The following is a 15,835-nucleotide window of genomic DNA, read 5'->3' on the forward strand; positions in this document are numbered from 1 at the left end:
GCCATTTACAGTAGATCCATTAATACAAAGTCTAATTAAATAATGAAAAATGGCCATTTATTCTTGAAGCATAAGTTTTTTTTATCAATATAGGATGTGTTTGTTTCGAGAAAAATAAATTATTTGGAAATTTTCTAACTAATGATCGCTTGTATTGTTTCCAAGAATGTACGAACAAAAAGTATTTATACCATCTATGAAAATGTTTAGACATATATTGTCCTGGATAATGAAAATATTTTTCTTTAACTAATTATTTTCAGCAATTTAAGCAATTTTTTAAAGAAATTATTTCTAAATCATTTATTTTCTGCGAAATAAATAAAATTTTAAGGTCAATCATTTTTACCAAATGTCCGAACGATAGAACTTCAGTTTTCCTAAACATTTTCTAGAGAAAAACACAAAAAAAGACGTCGATGTACATATTTGTTTTTTTTTTTTCAACGTAAATTCGACGCTGTCCAATCGGGAAACGCCACGTGGGCATATTCAGGCGGAGAAACAAAATGAACGAGAGAAAAAATAGCAAGAAAACACTCAACGATGTGAGAATTTCTGGAGTGAACGTTATCCCCCCGTGGTTTCGGACACCCGACACAGCTCGTAGCCTCAGGATGGAGATTTTTCCGCCAAGAAAACACCTGTTTCCTGTTTCTCCCTCCGCCACTCCCTTTCCTTCTCCCTCTTCTCTCTTTCCTCCTTCGGTATCCTGGGAAAATTCCTCCCTTCTCTCTCTTCTTTTTCCTTCCTTCCTTCTACGATTCGATTTCCAAACGTACATGCATTGGACTGCCATGCATTATCGCCTCGCCGCCGGCTATTCCATCGCGACGATGACCGAGATTCCATCTGGCTGTTCGATGCATGTGTTTCTGCAGCTCGTCTCGTGATCCGTAGAGGATATATGCATGTGTTTTGACGCGCTCGCCGTCTTATTAAACGCTCCGTTCGTGCAGTTGTTTCGCCTCTCATTATCCATCGAGGTCCTAGAGATTTATACCTTGTTACGTTTGCAAGAGAAAGGCCTTGCCAAAGGAGGTTGGATATACATATGAACGATGTCATTCGACCGGACGCATAGGGCAACATCGCTGCCGCCGACCCAGTCGCCGCCTCTGGCAGAGAGGATTACCGACGACCCGGTCACGATCAAGACTGCCCAGAGCACGGTGACGCTGGCGTACCAGGCCAACATCGGCGGGTACTGGCACAACGTCTCCATCACGTGGTGCAAGAACCTGATGAACCACTCCCTCAGCATCACCGTCGACGGCCTGGAGGGGGACTTCCACTACACCTGCAAGATCTACCTCAAGCCCTGGCACTTTTGGAGCAAGAAGGGGTACAAGTCCTTCGAGGTCGAGTCGAAACGCGTGGACGTGTACTGGGACCTCCGGTCGGCCAAGTTTGCCGGGAGCCCTGAGCCGTGCACGGACTACTACGTGGCCCTCGTCTCGGACGAGGAGGTGGTCTTGCTCCTGGGGGATTACAAGAAGAAGGCCTACAAGAGGACCAAATCCAGGCCCGCCCTCGTGGACGCGATGTTGTTCTACAAGAAAGAGAACGTGTTCGGCAAGAAGACGTTCGCGACGAGGGCCAAGTTCGACGAGAGGACGAAAGAGCACGAGATCACCGTCGAGAGCACGACTTTCGGGCACCGAGAGCCGGAGATGTGGATCAACATCGACGGGGCCGTGGTGATTCACGTTAGAAACCTGGATTGGAAGTTCCGCGGAAACCAGAACATCGTGGTGAACAAGAAACCTGTGCAGGTGTTCTGGGATGTCCACGACTGGATGTTCAAGAGCCCTGGCACCGGCCACGGCCTGTTCATCTTCAAGCCCGGGCTGGTCGAGCCGGAGAGCGACCGGGACGGCAGCAGTCGTGGGGCCAACAGCGACAGCAGCACGGCCACCAAATACTACACCGCGCGCACGGGCTCAACCGCCCCGGATTTTTGCCTTTTCTTGTACGCATGGAAAGTGGAGTGAGGCCAAGACAATGACGCATTTCCCGACGTGAAATGAATGTATATTTCGCATCTCGCCTTCGTCATTATGAATCTGTAAAGTGCGTTACGGTCATGTATAAAGATTCGTAATCGTAGATTTTGTTACTATCATTCAAAGTATTTGGGAAGCAAGATTTCGTATTGCATCTCCATCTTCTTGTCTTAATCATCATGGCATTCTCCGTGTAGTTCCTAATTTCCCCTTATGCTTTGATTGAAGTTGTTGCTGCTGAATCAATTAGGCAACCAATTCTTGCTGTAATTAGAACAGAATTCTTTGTAATACAAAGAAGAGAGAAATGGCTTATGGCCCAATCCAAACGTCTTTCCGCCCAAGAAGGGGCCATCCGTTTCATTGGGCTCAGGATTGGCCCATTGGCGGGGGGGCTCGGCGGACCAACGCCCGACCCGCTTCGTGGCCCGTGCCGAAACTCGGGCCAGCCCGACCCGTTTCTCGCCGATGGCTTGCCGATCACGTTCGACGCTCTCGCCGCCCCGTTTCAGACTCTTTCAAGAGCCGCCGTTCCGTTCAGCGCCGCTCTCTCGATTGAGGAAGAAGGCGGAGGCAGGCGGAGGCAGGCGGAGGAAGGAGGAGACGAGGCCGAGCGTAGAGCTGCGCAATACATCCGATCGAGAGACATGAAAGTCGCTCCGAAGGTGGTTTTCCTGTTCAAGGACCAGGACGGGCTCGGTCCGGCGTTCGCCGCCGCTCTCCGGCCCGACCCGAGCTCCGACCTTCGCCGGCTGTGAGCGTCTCTCCTCTCACTCGTCGATTCTCGTGTTTTCGCTTGGGGTTTTTGATGTGTCCCGGTTACATTCTGTCGCGATTCGGTGCGTCTTCGTCCCGCGATTTTGATTTCGAGTTGTCTGTCGATCGGTCATCGTTTCGGTGCAGGGAGGAGTCCTTCGAGCTTCCGTTGGAGCGCTACGGCATCGGGGACGGCGGAGCTCGCGGGGAAGTCGTTCACTTCGTCGATGGCCGTGGGGTTTATCAGGTAATTGCGCGGGTTTCTGGGCATGTGCATCTGGGGAATGAAGTTTCGCTTGATAGATAGATGGATTGATTGTGTGATTTCTGCTGATGATGGCCAAGTTTGCGATGAGATGGGTATGTATGTTGCGGATAGTGGGATTCCGGTGATGCAGATTGAGTGTGGAGTAGGCAGAAAGAAACTATGTTAGCTTACATTTTCAGCAGATTTATCGATATTGATGATTTAGACGCTGCGCACTAACATCATCAATATTGATCAAAATGAATACTCGTTTGACGGAGCTCTAGCCTTATTTAAAGGTTGAATTTCAGGGTAGTGGGAGTCTTCATCTTGAGTACTGGAATGGCATTTGCATGTGTACATTAGATGCCAAGCTAGTAATCTTTGTGCGGGGTAACTGTTGAGGGAATTTGACAGTTTATTGTTTTATGCACTTGAGGCTGAATTTTCACTGGCAAGAGCTTTTGTTGTCCATCGTTCTCTGGAGCTTAATTCTTGAGTGATTGTAATATGTAAAGTTCCTTTCTAGTTTCTACAATTGCTCAAGTTTCCTGGCAACCAGATATGACAATGAGCAGAAATGAATTCCACTTGGTGGAAAATTTGTATCCAGTCCCTATTCTATGTGGATGACCTAGTTTTTTTGTGCTTGATACGGAAGCAGCAGCCCTTCCCACAACCGCCGCTATCGTAATATACCTATAACTAAAAGTGTGTGTAGTGTTTTTCTGCTGGGAGTCACATGAAAGTGTGGAAACTGGTTGGATCCAATATAATTAATACCTAATAAGAACTTCTTTTTGTGGCAGAGTATATGAACGTCTGCAAATGGAACATTTGTATATTGATGTCATGGGCAGGTTTACAGCGCATGTCTTATGGTTTGTCTGCATTTACCCTTGAGTAACAAATTTAGGTTGCCCTAATATCACCTTTTCATGAAGGAAGAATGAGTACTGTCTTAAGTTTGTTATATCTGGTGAAAAACCTTCAGTGCAATGCCATAACTACAAAAATCTCAAATTGCAAATTTCTCTTATTCTATTCAGTCCAGATGCATTAACCATTGCACAATTTTTTCAATAACCTGTCATTGAATGAAATTCTGTTTGGAGGTGATGAGGTTATATCAGGGAAATGGGCAGATTTTCTTTAAGGAAATGGCTGTGATAGTACTCTCGTTGTGCTTAGTTCAGTTTCTGATGTCAAGACAGACGGTACATTGACGTGAACATTGTTTAACCATCTTAGTCTGATTCTTATTCTGTACCTGGTCTTCTTTACATAAATATTTTGTGTGTACTTAATGCTTTTCTCATTTTTATCAGAAATTTATTCTTCTGTTTTCTTGTTTAATTTTGGTTTTCCATGTTAAGGTGTCCGTGCTGCAAATGGAAAGTTACAAGCCACCTATATTGGCTTGCGCCCTTAATGAAGTTTTGGCACAATTAATGGATGAAACATCAGAAACGATGCCTACTCTTCTAGTTCCCTTTATTTCATCATCAACAAACCTCAAGTCTGAGAAAAGAAGTTTACCCACGGACAGCAGAAGAGTATCTCTTTACGGCCTGCATATAGGGAGAGAAACAGACGTCACTTGTGCTATCATGGCCGAAACCCAGAAGCCACCATCATCTTTGGAGATCCATTATGAACCTTTAGCTTGCTTTCTTCAGCTTGTACGTGTCTTAAAGTTGCCAACCGTTATTCTAGTTGGAAGGGTAGGTGAAAGGTTTTCTGAGAAGGGATCGACAGATGCTCTTGAGGTACTAATCTTCTATAATTTTATTAATTTTTGGAATCCTGAAAGTATATATATCTTGATTCTTAGTATCACTATCATTGCCATTTGCGCATTGAATATGAGAACATAAGTATTTAACATGCATGGGGAACACCATGGTCCCCTTCCTCTTGAAGTTATTAACTATTGACAGTCTATTTTTATTTGACTGCTGTCCTTTTCTAGACACTTCACGCCATGGGAGAGCTTTTGGCAAACAATGTGGGGCTGTGCTTTTCCCGTGACAAGGTTGTGTGGAGCAACCCTTCAAAGACATCAAGGGATGAAGAAGAGCCGTGGCGTGCCCTATACGGTTGAGTACCTAATATTTGTGATGGCTAAGGTTGGGTATCTGACTTGTCACTTGATGCATCTGCTGTAAGACGATTACTTAATGACACATTCACATAATGTCGAATTAAAGGCTTGGAAAAATTTTCCTGCAGCATATAGCAGGCGCATGGCTTTAACCTTCAAATTCGCTTGAGACACTCTGTGGATCTTGACATTTTTAACACTGATCCATTTATCCTTTGTTGTAAGAGAACATTTACCGAAGCTATAGCTTTTTGTCTCAACGGTCTGAACTATGAGAAGATCAGTATGGTTCGGGCCCTAGTGGAAACGATCCTCCTACTTTCCACCCGGAAGTCGGACTTCGCACGCACTTCCTACTACGCTGCACGGACATCTTTTATTGTTCTTTGTTGCCCCTTTTGTGCTTCAAAGCGAGACGAACATTTCGAATTTGCTTCATTTGTCTCCTTTGAAGGATTGAGACTGGGTAGTGAGCCAGAACAGAACGGCGCCAAACGCAACGAGAGCCGAAAGCATGGACCGCTTGCAGAAAAAGCTAACCTTTATAGGCCGACAAGAGAGCAGTTCTACCTTCCACGAGAGAGAGAGAGATAGAGAGAGAGAGTCTGCTCATTGTTTTTGCCGTCCACGTCTTGCTATAAAGCGCGTGATGTTGAACCTCAGTAGGTTGGCTCCACACCTTGAATTATATGGTCGGTTCTGATCGGTTTGAGTGATCCTGTCCCATTTCATTTTTAGCAGGCTCTACACTGCAGAGAGGACGTGCTGCTCTCCTGAGCCCAGCTTTATGTTGTTTTGTTCTCGTACGCTCTCTCTCTCTCTCTCTCTCTCTCTCTCTCTCGGTGATGCTAATTGCAAAGCAATATTGCTATCATGATAAATCCCGACAAGATGCTTAATCTGAAATATATCTCAATTCTGGCTTTAGGTTAATTGCTTTTTTCCTACCCCTGGTTTTTGTAGTGGCCCATCCAAAGTTAGGGCGGCAGTTCCTAGCATGATATATTTGCCTAAGAGAAATCCACAACCGACACAACATTACACAATTCAATAAGAAATCAACAAAAGTTGGTACGTGGTCAGGCCTTTGAAAAGGAAAACACTTTAAGATTACGGTGAACCGCTTTATTGTCAATATAAAGTGATCTGAATAATCCGTACGAATAAGACGGCACGACACAAAAAGTCACTTCTACTCTCAATTGGAGTTATATGGCTCTCCAATTAATTCCAAATTAAATCAATTTCACTGAGAAAATTCTCTATGTAATTATCAAGAACAAGATGCCCATCAGTAAGCAGTCAAAGCATCATAAACTGGATTGCATTGCCACAGAGGCTCATAAAAGCGCAAGTTCCCCACTTGGAGCACTGGCATGACAATGACCAGAGATACCCACAAGCTCAATCATCCTCGTGGCCTTGGCCCATTTCAACTTTATTCCAATCTAATGAATTTGACCATTTCTTTTTTCTAAAATAATTTGGGATGAACCGCTGCAGTTAATGACGATAGGGCTTACACTTTACAATGTAGGGACACGTCATCCTTCCTTCTTCACCCTCATTCCATGTTGCTAACGAAAGTCCCCTGAAAAAAGCTCAGCTTTTTAAGTTCACATTGAAAGTCAACAATCGAACTTTCGTGACCTTTTTTACCGAAGAATATAAAGGGGGAAATACCCAGAAATTGAAACTCCACTCCGTGTTTATCACACGAGATTCTTTAAATGTTTTCAGAATATCCCACAGAAAATTTCTCATCGCCCGGATTTTTCCATAACATAGCAAAAAAGAGAAGAAAAAGGGAATGGGAAGGAGAGAAACAGGAAGAGGTTTCTAGGGGAGGAAGGCGGAGATGGGTTGGCACTTGGCAGTAACGAAGGAGTGCAGTACAAAAAGGTGTGTGTGTACCTGTTGATTGCCGCCAAAGCATCAAAAGGCAAAATCCAGCAAGAAGAAAGGCAGGAGGGAAAGCCTGACAGAAGTGTCTGATTGCAGGTGTAGGTGTAGCTCAGTAAATGGCGCAGAGAGAGAGAGTAGCGCGTGTCCTTTGTGGTCGAGTTTTTTTTTTCGGACCAGTTGCGGTTGAGTTGACAGCAAGTAGAAGATTAGCAAAGCCGAATTATAAATAAGGAAAACCAAGACAAGAGGAAAATAATAAAAGAAGAATGAGAAGGAGAGGGAGAGTTTTCATAGGAGGGACCGAGGAGGAAAAGGAAAGGGCCTAACTTTTTGCCTTTCACTAATGGGAGCGACAGTTGGTCCCACCAAGACTGCACTTTTTCCCTTGATAATATTAAATTTCTCTCCCTTTCGTCTCTCTCTCTCCCCCTCTGTGCACTTTTTATTACTTTTTGCGTGTGTTTCATCAGCTTATGTCACGTTTCCCACCCTATTCATTGCCTTCACATGCCCCCATCCTATCCATCTTGGCCTCTTTCTTCTCTATTTTTCTCCTTCTATCTGTTTCTACAGTTCAGCTGAAAGAGTTCCCCTTGTCTGGACTTCTCTTTCTCTCCGGAAACCTCCATCGCCCACCCATCTCCGGTTCTTTTTCTTGATCTTGCCTCGTGAGTTCTCTCTTTCTCCGACCCAGATACGAAAAACACACAAAAAAGCTGATCTTTTTATGACTCTCTGATTCTTTTTTTCTGTTTTACTTGTTTGAGTTTTGTTTTCTGTGTTAATTGTGTCTGCTTTTGTTTTTCATTTTCTCTGCCTCCTGCTTAGGTGGGTCTTGAGCTCCGTTTGTGAAGAGGGATGATCGTGTAGTTTTGTGTCTTTTTTTTCTCTCTTTTGCCTTGGGAATTCAGTGTTTTTGTGGTTGATGCAGATGCTTATGAATTTTGTGGTGAATTATCTCTCTAATATATGTTGAATTGGAGAGTTTTTGTGATTTTTGTTCCTTTCGTTTGTTTGATTTGCTTGAAGTGGTGTTGTTTCAATTTGATAGTAAATCTCGTGCCATCACTTTTATCAAGCTTGTAATTTGTTTTCTAATTACTTTGGGTTTGCTTATCTGCTAGATGAGAAAGCAGTGTTATTGTTATTTTGCTTTTTAAAATTATAATGCAGAACCTGATCGTTGAAAAAGTGGATTCCTGAAGATAAAGTATATATCTTCATGCCTTTTTTGCCCTTTTATCTTTTGGATTCTCAGGTGAAAAAAATGCGTACCTTTTTTGTTAAAAACTATTACCTCTACATTCTATCTGAAGCAAACTTTTCTCTCTCTCCGACTTACACTTCCTTCAAAGTGAAGTCTTCAGTTGTTGCAGGAGACAGAAACTACTTTTCTTGCCTTTTATGGTCACCGCCACGTCTAATTTCAGAGTTTCTGTACATACGAGAAAAATAATTGCAACTGTCGATATGTGTGTTTATTGGTTAAAGATGAATTTGCATCGCAATTGGCATCATATTGAGTGGTGGAAAGCTAATTGTCATGCATGGATGGTTGGAACTAATTCTGGGTTTCTTTTCTTTTAGGAAAGCATCTTCTTTGGTAACAGCATAGTTCTCGAGGACTGTCAGCATCTCACTGAGTTGAGGACATTTGCACAATATCACTAATAGTGGACATATGTTGAGCATCCGAGTTTGAGGGATTCTGCTAGGTTTCGGTTTGTTTGAGAAAGACCTTTTAGAGGAAATTGGAAGGTAAAAAATGGGGTTCATATGTGATTTTTGTGGGGAGCAAAGGTCCACGGTGTACTGTCGATCAGATGCTGCTTGCTTATGCTTATCATGTGATCGGAATGTCCACTCTGCTAATGCACTGTCAAGGCGCCATTCAAGAACACTTCTATGTGAAAGATGCAATTCGCAGCCCGCTTTAGTTAGATGCACTGAAGAGAGGGTATCGCTTTGTCAGAATTGTGATTGGATAGGTCATGGTGCTTCTACCATGGCTTCTGGGCATAAAAGGCAAACGATAAATTGTTATTCTGGATGCCCGTCTTCTTCTGAACTTTCCTCAATCTGGTCATTTGTGTCGGACTTGCCTTCGATTAGAGAATCCAATTGTGAGGAGGGTTTAGGTTCAATGCACATCACTGAGAATAGTGAGAGGACTACTTGGGAAACTCTAGACAATAGCACCAGTCTAGAAGCATCATCTGTTTTGCAAGCCAACAATGTGGCAGATGCTTTGGTAGGTTCATCTTCATTACCTGAGCTTAAATCCGTGTCGCAGAGTCTGGACCAGCTGGCTTTACCTGTCAATACATTGAATAAGGTATGTAATTAATTATTGATTTCTCAGTGCCCTCATTTTTATTCTGATTGCTTAGTTGACTGACCTATGTCACCAACTTGAAAGGAAGAATATGTGCTTATGCTGGGAAAATAAAAACTTTGGTTGATAAATATCTTATGCAATTCAACTAGCCATCTGTTTCTGGCTAATGGCTTAGTATGAAAAACTAGGACTTGGGAGCAAAAAATCAGTTGCTTGTAAGTTGTCTGTGATGACTGATATAGTCTAGACTTAAATTGTGAGGTTGCAGAGAAATTTTCTTACACTTACCTCTCATTCTTTTTTCACTTTATTTTTATACTATCATCTGCTGAATTATGTGTGAATGTGCATTGTATATGCATTATGTGGAAAAAGAAATTGTTGATAATCTGTCGACTCTATCATACTCAAGTACACCTTATGAAGTTTCTTCTGTTTTCATGCCATTCTTCGCAATTCCCGACTCAATTTGTGTTTTACAAAATCCAATGCCTGTCCTGTACCTGAAACGTGAAGTTTTGATATAAATTGAGGACTGGCTTCTTCACCTCATTGATTAAGAATGCAATTTAAGAGGGACAACAACAAAATAGCAGTACCAACAATGACAAAATGAAGCCTTCTCTTTTTGCGAGGTATTGACTATAAGGATTTTTTGTGGAATTTGTCTATCTTCCTCAACGATCTCTTTAGGATACATATTCACTTATGTAACATGTCCTTTCAATAGTGTTTTCTTCTATAGTGTTAGGTTTTCAACCCTTTTGACCCGCCCTTATCTCAAGGCACATGTTCTAAAGGGGCATCTGGGGTGTTCAGCTATCAAAACCACCTTATCCAAGCTTCTCATCTGGTCTAAATCAACAAATATGCAATTTCCTTTCTAATTCAATCTTCCTCAATTGCCTAGGCATACCCTGAAACATTCGCATCTCAGCCATGTTCATTTTATGTTTGTGATGTTGGGCACTAAATGCTCTGTCTCGTAAAGCATTCACAATCAATTTGCAGTGGTAAAGAGTTTCCTTGTGAGTTTTGTTGGCATCATTCTAGTAAGCAAACACCAGAAGTTACTTAGGCATTACCTCCGTGCATGTTGAATCCTTGGGAAGTCTCCACATCCCCCCATGTTTTTCTAAAATGAGTCTAACGTACTGAATTGCTTCACTTGTTGGTAGTTTAGTTTTATTTAACTCATAGGATTGCTTTTTGCACCTTTTGCTTTGCCAAATATGATCCATGAGATGTAACATTTTCTTGAATAGTATGGTGTTTGCTTTGCTAAATTCACTGTATTATGCAATTCTTACTGATCTATGCGTCAAGATGACATGGTATGTGATTCGCTCAGATGGTAATCAGTATCCTTATGTGCACATGCAGAAGCTTAGCCTACTTATGATGAACAGAGAACAAAGCATATTTGATTAGTTGTTAGTTAGTTGTGCTTGTGTGTTGTGTAGATATTATGTGATAAAAAGTTAATTGTTCCTTTGGAAATGACTGTTATCTAAATGTGTGTTCTCTAACATCTAGGTCTGCTATCCAATGTCAAATCCTGGAGTCTGTGCTGATGATCTATATAAGGAACTTAATATGGATGAAGTAGATATGAACATTGAAGATTATGAAGAACTTTTTGGCTTGACTTTAAATAACTCGGAAGAACTTTTTCAAAATGGTGGACTGGATAGCTTGTTTGGCACAAAGGATATGTCTGCTGCAGATTCCAACTGTCAGGATGACCTTCTTGCTGAGGTATATTGCTCATCAATGATCACACATGTTCCTGTTTTGAATGTTGATGGAAAACCTACTATATGATGTTAAGAATACTAAGATTTTGATTGTAAATGCGAAGTTTGTAAAAAAAGAAAAATTCTTGCTTTTCGACCTTGGTGTTCAACAAAATGTAAAGGTCTTATTATAACATGATTTTGTGTATTATCAAGTAAAGGAATTTCTCTTGAGTCTTTATGTCAGAAGCAGTAGATACATATGCGCTTTTTACCAAAGTGTTTCTACTGGTCTCAATACTGTACGAATGTGATAGAGATTGGAAGATTAATGGACAGGATATGTTGGACATCATGTAATGGAAATGATGCGAGTGATTTGACATGGATACCTGTGTCTCCTCATGTTTAATGGAATTTACCTTTTGAATGACTTGACCAGTAGTGACATATCACACGGAAGATTTGCTCTTTTGTTATATGTTCTTGTCACATATTGACCATCTAAGAGAAATGTTCAACATTCCATGTATATGGCTTTTGATCCACTTGTCTTATATCCTTGGATAATTCATGATGTGCCTAGGGGAATGTACACACTAGTTAACATGGATCCTTGGTTTCGCTGTACGTGGAAAAAAATTTGGTATAAAGCTACAAGTGCAGAAAACTCCACGCTGCAGCTTTATATTTGCTAGTTGTGGGCTGTAGGTTCTGCATTCAACTCTGTCTTTTGTTGTATGAAGCAAAAGACAAGGTTTCTGGACCAAGAACTCCGGATGAAAATCAAATTGAATTGGACAGCAGGAAGGGCCAGATCTCTAGTAAATACTAATATTCTGATTGGTGGGACAGATATTTGGCCACTCTAGTTTGCCAATGATTGTGTGTCAATGGAGAATGAAGGTTTGATTGGTTGACATAGTGGTGAGTGGGTGGTTCTGAAAATGGAGGATTCAGAACGAGACAGGGCAAGGAAGTCTGGAAGTATGAGCACAGAAAGACTTGCTTATGCTTTGTTATTTGGGAATCTCCCATGGCCATATGGTCAATAGTGAAGATCCAAAACTTCAACTTATGAGTCTAGCGAAGAGGACATTCTGGACAGTCTTGACTATCAATGAAGAGCAATCTCAAAAGTGTTCGACATTAATTTATAACATTCTCACTTGCACTGATTTTGCTGTGCTGAGACTAACCAGTTATGTGACAGTTATGTATCTTCTTCTGGGGTGGTCAAGTACAAAATGCTCTTGCATTGGTGCTCAAGTAGTCCTGTGTTGTTTTCAGCCAATGAGTAGTCCTGTGGTTGAAGTTATTCATTTTGGATACCTAGTTTTGATTATTTCTCTTAAGCCAGGTTCATTTCTGTTTGTGGTTTTCTGTCGACTATTATCTACTTTAATACTCGAGATTTGAAATTACCTGAGTCCAAAATGATGCTGGGGAGTCTCTGACAAAAACCTTGTCTTGAATTTTCAAGCTAGACTGACAGAAATCTAAAGCAAATTACTTGTGATGACTGGGCTTTGGAGCTGCAACCTTAATTGGTTGTTTTGCATCATGATGCCATCTGTCATTTAATTTCCGTGTGTAGTTATGTTGTTTGTGCCTATCTCTTTGTAATCACCTAGTTTTTAACACACTGTGGCAGCAGTGGCTCCTTTACCCAAACGACAAACTTTGCAGGCAGTGAAGAGGACAATGTATAATGTTATTTTCGTGGCATGCAGTAGATTTCAATCGGTCCAACTTCTATGTTTGCACTGCTCCATTCCTACTGGCTGATGGAGAATTGTATCCTGATCTGCTTTCATTCTTTATTCAGGGATCAACTGTTGGAAGACCAAGTGCCACACAGCCAGCTTGCAGTGTGGCATCGGGCGACTCCATCATGAGCTCTAAGACCGAACCTATCCTTTGTTTTACATCCAGGCAAGCTCCTTCAGGCATTTCATTCTCAGGTCTTACTGGGGAGAGTAGCGGCACAGATTATCAAGATTGCGGGGCCTCTTCCATGCTTCTCATGGGGGAGCCCCCCTGGTGTCCCCCAGGTGCTGAGAATTCTGTTCCATCTACAAGCAGGAGTAATGCTGTCATGCGTTACAAGGAGAAAAAGAAGACGCGAAAGTGAGTGCTTTTCTATCCTTTAAGGGGATATCCTAGCCTATTGATTTTAAAGGATCATCTATTGCATCTACTGCTACAAAATATATGAAGCCCCATATCAATAGTCAAGCTCTCTATTCATGTAGAGAGCAACAACAAAAACACTCTTAAGATTCATTTTTTATTGAGGATACTTTTTTTGTTAACAGTCAAAAGTCCTTTATGTCAAATTTAAAGCTTAAATTATGACTTCATCAAGATAGATTAAAAAAAACAAACAAACAATCATCAGCCCGAACTTGGTTTTTTTCTTGGGAGAAGATTTTCTAATTTAAAAGAGATGCGACATGACATGTATAACAAATAGATAAATGGTTTTTGAATTACTTATCTTTATCCTACTTATTATCTGGCATATCTGTGTTTGTCAGACAAAAAGCTAAATGTGATATGAGTGATTAATATAGACTTTGTATGGATGACAATCATTTTGCATAACACCAAATTTTTTAACTACTAAAGTTAGTACTATGTATTTTTAATATGCTAAAGGTACCAAATCTAGTGTTTATAACTTAAATATTTATTTTGCGTTTGTTCACAAAATAAAATTCATGTTGTATTTGGAAAAAGTTGGATACATTTTGAACTTGAATATAACTTTACTAAGACTGCTTCCTAAGATGGGATAAAATGCAATGAGGAAGGGTGTTGAGCCATTCACCTTTTACAAGAAAATACGGGAAGATCCTTTCTTGACTATGGTATCATCATCATTGTATGGTTGACCATATTAAGATGGACTGGTGTGGATCCTCTATGCCTAGACACCCGAGTAATGAACCATTAAAAGCCAAAGGCTTGATAAAAAAAGATTGAATGCAAGAGGGGACATCCCACTTCTTCACTTGAACTACCTAATATTCAGAACAATGCTGCTCTCCAACCGGTTTGGAGGACAGACAAGAGGCAAACAAGATAGCTTCCCCCTCTTTCTCGAATCAATATTCTGAATGTGTTGCATTCATCACTTTTTCTAGATATGTTCTTATAAGACTTCAAAGGCGTGTGATGCTGGATGGTCTGTACGTCGTTATGACTTAGAAATATGGTCTATGTGTTTGATAGGTCAATGTGTGGCATTGATAAAAAATAAATAATAATTGGCAGGTTTGAGAAGACAGTGAGATATGAATCACGGAAAGCAAGGGCTGATGTGAGGAGGCGAGTCAAGGGCCGTTTCGTGAAGGCTGGTCAAGCTTATGACTACGATCCACTCAGCCCAACCAGAAGCTTCTGAGAGTACGTTTTTAACTATACTTACAGTAAGGAAAGATCTGCTCGTATGTTGATTGGAAACTATTGGTCATTTTTACCTGGGGAGTGGCAAAATTTTGACACGCCTCCAACATTCAATGATCAGATGTGTATTTAATTACAGGAGCAGCCTTATTTTAGGACAAAGACGGATGTGAAAGGCTGATGATACCAGAGACATAAATCAAGACTGGGAATATGACGATGAAGAACTAATGAGATGCGACCTTTACAGACCAGAAGTGGTAGCATTTGCTTTCAAGTACGCAGGTTTCTGTCCAAATTCTTTGGACATTTTTACTGCTGGACTTTTTTGGGCAAAAGGGGCTATGCTTCTGGAGTATCCAGCCGATTACATTCTTTGTCCTTTGTAGAAACATCCAACAATGCTTAAGCTTTACCGTAGCTTTTCGTGCCCTGGCTTCTAGAGATTGTCTGTGTAGGCATATGGCTGGGACAACTTCACATAGGTGAAACTTTTTATCAGGCTTCTATGTCATTGGACAGTGTACAGTGATAGGTCTTATATCTCTATGTCCATCGGAGGCTGGTACCCCAGGCCCTCTTATAAGGCGGATCATTTAGGATCACAGTGTATGTATGAAGGAGCAGTTTGTAAAGATGGAGAGTTTTCGCATCTGAATCTATTGAATCCAACTCCTGGCAGAAAATGTTGTATAGTTATTGAGTTGCCACGATTGGACATCGCAGCGGAGGAAAGATCATTTGCAAATGGTTCGTGTTGTAAAGCGAGTTTATGTTATCTATGAAGAGTCTCTTATCATTTGATATATACAGATGCCTGTTTCTTGATGTGGCCCTTTCTGGAAATCCAGGGGGTGGTGTCCTAGTCGTGATCAACTTGGTAATGTAGAGTTGGACTATATCTTTACAAGCAATTCTGTAGTCAATTTTCTGCAGAAGATGAGGATTCGGTCCTAAGGAAATATGTTTACTGTCCAACCGTGGTGTTCAAAAGATTGCAAGCTTAACCTGCTTAAGCATTTATTTCCACGCGTTGGTTTTCTTATCCGTCGGTGGAGTTCATGCCTCTCGTGATGGAGCTTATCCAGATGGAGTTAGAAAATTGTCGAAATAATCGGAATTTTTTTACTCTGCTAGATGAGTTGAACTACTATGCTAATCCAACGCAGTAAATATTAGCCTTTTCGATTTTTGTGACATCCAAGGACAACTTTGTTTGAACGTGGATATGACGTGCACAGAAAGGCCGCAAAAATTCTTGAAATTGTAAAGATCCAGTGTGAATACCCTCCCTTGTGCTAGTTTGTAGCCAACGGACATGGCATGCTTATG

General features: G+C 41.4%; 3 protein-coding genes across 5 annotated transcripts; all 3 read left to right on the forward strand.

The window, feature by feature from the left end:
* The first annotated feature begins 1,061 nt into the window (after nucleotides 1-1,061).
* LOC104427347 lies at nucleotides 1,062-1,994 on the forward strand. The gene has a single exon (XM_010040451.2). The coding sequence runs from the start codon at nucleotides 1,062-1,064 to the stop codon at nucleotides 1,992-1,994; it is 933 nt and encodes a 310-aa protein (XP_010038753.1).
* Nucleotides 1,995-2,320: 326 nt separating this feature from the next.
* Nucleotides 2,321-5,373, forward strand: LOC104427349. The gene is made up of 4 exons (XM_010040452.2): nucleotides 2,321-2,760; nucleotides 2,910-3,009; nucleotides 4,386-4,778; nucleotides 4,982-5,373. Exons 1-4 carry the CDS (start codon nucleotides 2,321-2,323, stop codon nucleotides 5,111-5,113), a joined length of 1,065 nt encoding a protein of 354 aa, XP_010038754.2. The 3' UTR covers nucleotides 5,114-5,373.
* Nucleotides 5,374-7,512: 2,139 nt separating this feature from the next.
* LOC104425198 (zinc finger protein CONSTANS-LIKE 9) lies at nucleotides 7,513-15,331 on the forward strand. 3 transcript variants are annotated; one of them, XM_010037816.3, is made up of 6 exons: nucleotides 7,513-7,686; nucleotides 8,606-9,353; nucleotides 10,893-11,114; nucleotides 12,921-13,222; nucleotides 14,372-14,503; nucleotides 14,643-15,331. In XM_010037816.3, exons 2-5 carry the CDS (start codon nucleotides 8,784-8,786, stop codon nucleotides 14,499-14,501), a joined length of 1,224 nt encoding a protein of 407 aa, XP_010036118.2. In that variant the 5' UTR covers nucleotides 7,513-7,686; nucleotides 8,606-8,783; the 3' UTR covers nucleotides 14,502-14,503; nucleotides 14,643-15,331. The 3 variants fall into 3 exon arrangements, with proteins under 3 accessions (XP_010036118.2, XP_039160746.1, XP_018720771.2); XM_039304812.1 differs by lacking the exon at nucleotides 7,513-7,686 and adding an exon at nucleotides 7,724-8,372; XM_018865226.2 differs by lacking the exon at nucleotides 7,513-7,686 and adding an exon at nucleotides 8,427-8,502.
* Nucleotides 15,332-15,835: the final 504 nt, after the last annotated feature.

The sequence above is a fragment of the Eucalyptus grandis genome, chromosome 11 (genome assembly GCF_016545825.1).
Source record: "Eucalyptus grandis isolate ANBG69807.140 chromosome 11, ASM1654582v1, whole genome shotgun sequence".
In the NCBI taxonomy this organism is placed as follows: domain Eukaryota; kingdom Viridiplantae; phylum Streptophyta; class Magnoliopsida; order Myrtales; family Myrtaceae; genus Eucalyptus; species Eucalyptus grandis.